Genomic DNA, 1,559 nt, shown 5'->3' with positions numbered 1-1,559 from the left:
TAGCAGTATTGACAGAATACTAAAATCCAGCAGGGAAAAATGACTGGCAGATAAAAGGGCTTTTTGAATTGATGATACAAGTAACATCCTGTTAAGGTAATGAGATATGGTATGTCACCTTTGCTTATAAAACTACCTTCAGACCAGATATAAATATGAATTGAAACATCAAGCCACCAAAACTAAAATGCTACATTTTTAAAAAAAACATATTATAATTTTTTATTTTTTTTATTAGTTTGTGAATCTGTTCGACAATGTAAATAGCACGTTGAAGTAAAACTTGGAGCAATGGAAGTCTCTTCCTCATCGGATTCGCTGCTCAAGCAGCTTTTATGCCCTTTGTGTGCCCAGCTGTATACTGATCCAGTAGAGTTACCTTGCCAACACTTTTTCTGCAGAGGCTGCATAACCATGCACTGGCAAGAGTTTGGTAGTTGCGTCTGCCCTCACTGCAGTACTGTGTTTGAAGGGGACAACTTCCGAACCAACAAGTTGCTGAAAAATATCACAGAGTATCTGCAGCAAAGGCAATTGATGGCAACGGAGATGCATTCTTACCCTCTGTGTACAGAACACCAGAAGAAGCTGGAGCGTTTTTGTATCACCAACACTGAAGTAATTTGCCTGGATTGTCGGGATTCCAGGAAGCATCTTCACCATGAGGTGCTGAATGCCCAAGAAGCAGCAGGAGAATTTAAGGAGCAGCTAAAGAAATTCCTGAAGAATTTGTCCCACAAGAGAGACCAGCAGAACTCGATTATAGAAAACTTTGAAGCTCAGCTCAATGCGATTCCAGAGAAGACCAGGGCAGTGGAAGAGCAAATCAAGAAGAGCTTTGGCAAGTTGCATGCCTTCCTGTATGAAGAAGAGAATGCCCTACTACAGAAACTTCATGGAGATGAGGAGCAACTAAGACAGATCCTGGAGCAGCGCATCCAGATTATCAAGAATGACCTACAGTTGCTGACCACTGGAGTAGACGAAATAGAAAAGAGCATTGAAGAGGAAGATGAAATCTCTTTTCTGATGAAACTGAAAGAAATGCAGGAAAGGACCAATATCCCAAGTAAAGATGTGGACCTGTCCCCTGTGGCATTAAGTGATGACCAGTATGCTGGGCTACTGCAGTACTGGATCTGGAGGAAGATGCTTAATATTCTCGAATTAACTCCAGAACCAGTTAAATTAAACCCTGAGACTGCCTGCCCCTTCTTGATCCTTGATGGACAGACAAGAGTGCATTGTGGTGACAAGAAATGATCAGTGCCTGACCTTCCTGAGAGGTTTGACCCTGCTGCATGTGTTCTGGGAAACACTGGATTTGACTCTGGAAGATACTATTGGGATGTTGGTATAAAGACTGAGTGGGGGTTGGGTGTGGCAAAGGATTCTGTGACTCAAAAGGTGGAAGCAAAACTATCACCTTCCAATGGGTTCTGGGCCATTGTTTGAGATGGAGAAGTGTATGTGGCCTATACTGTGCCTCCTACCCCTCTTAAGCTGACCAAGCAGCCTAGGAGGAGTGGAGTATACCTTGATTGTGAGAAAGGGTTGCT

General features: G+C 42.9%; 1 protein-coding gene across 1 annotated transcript; it reads left to right on the top strand.

Moving 5' to 3' along the window:
• The first annotated feature begins 291 nt into the window (after positions 1–291).
• On the top strand, positions 292–1,263 carry LOC122802323 (zinc-binding protein A33-like). The gene has a single exon (XM_044071964.1). It carries the CDS (start codon positions 292–294, stop codon positions 1,261–1,263), a length of 972 nt encoding a protein of 323 aa, XP_043927899.1.
• The last annotated feature ends 296 nt before the right edge of the window (positions 1,264–1,559 follow it).

The sequence above is a fragment of the Protopterus annectens genome, chromosome 5.part0, assembly GCF_019279795.1.
Source record: "Protopterus annectens isolate FY-2018-M chromosome 5.part0, PAN1.0, whole genome shotgun sequence".
Classification (NCBI taxonomy): Eukaryota; Metazoa; Chordata; order Ceratodontiformes; family Protopteridae; genus Protopterus; species Protopterus annectens.
This window is presented reverse-complemented; position numbering and strand designations above follow the sequence as displayed.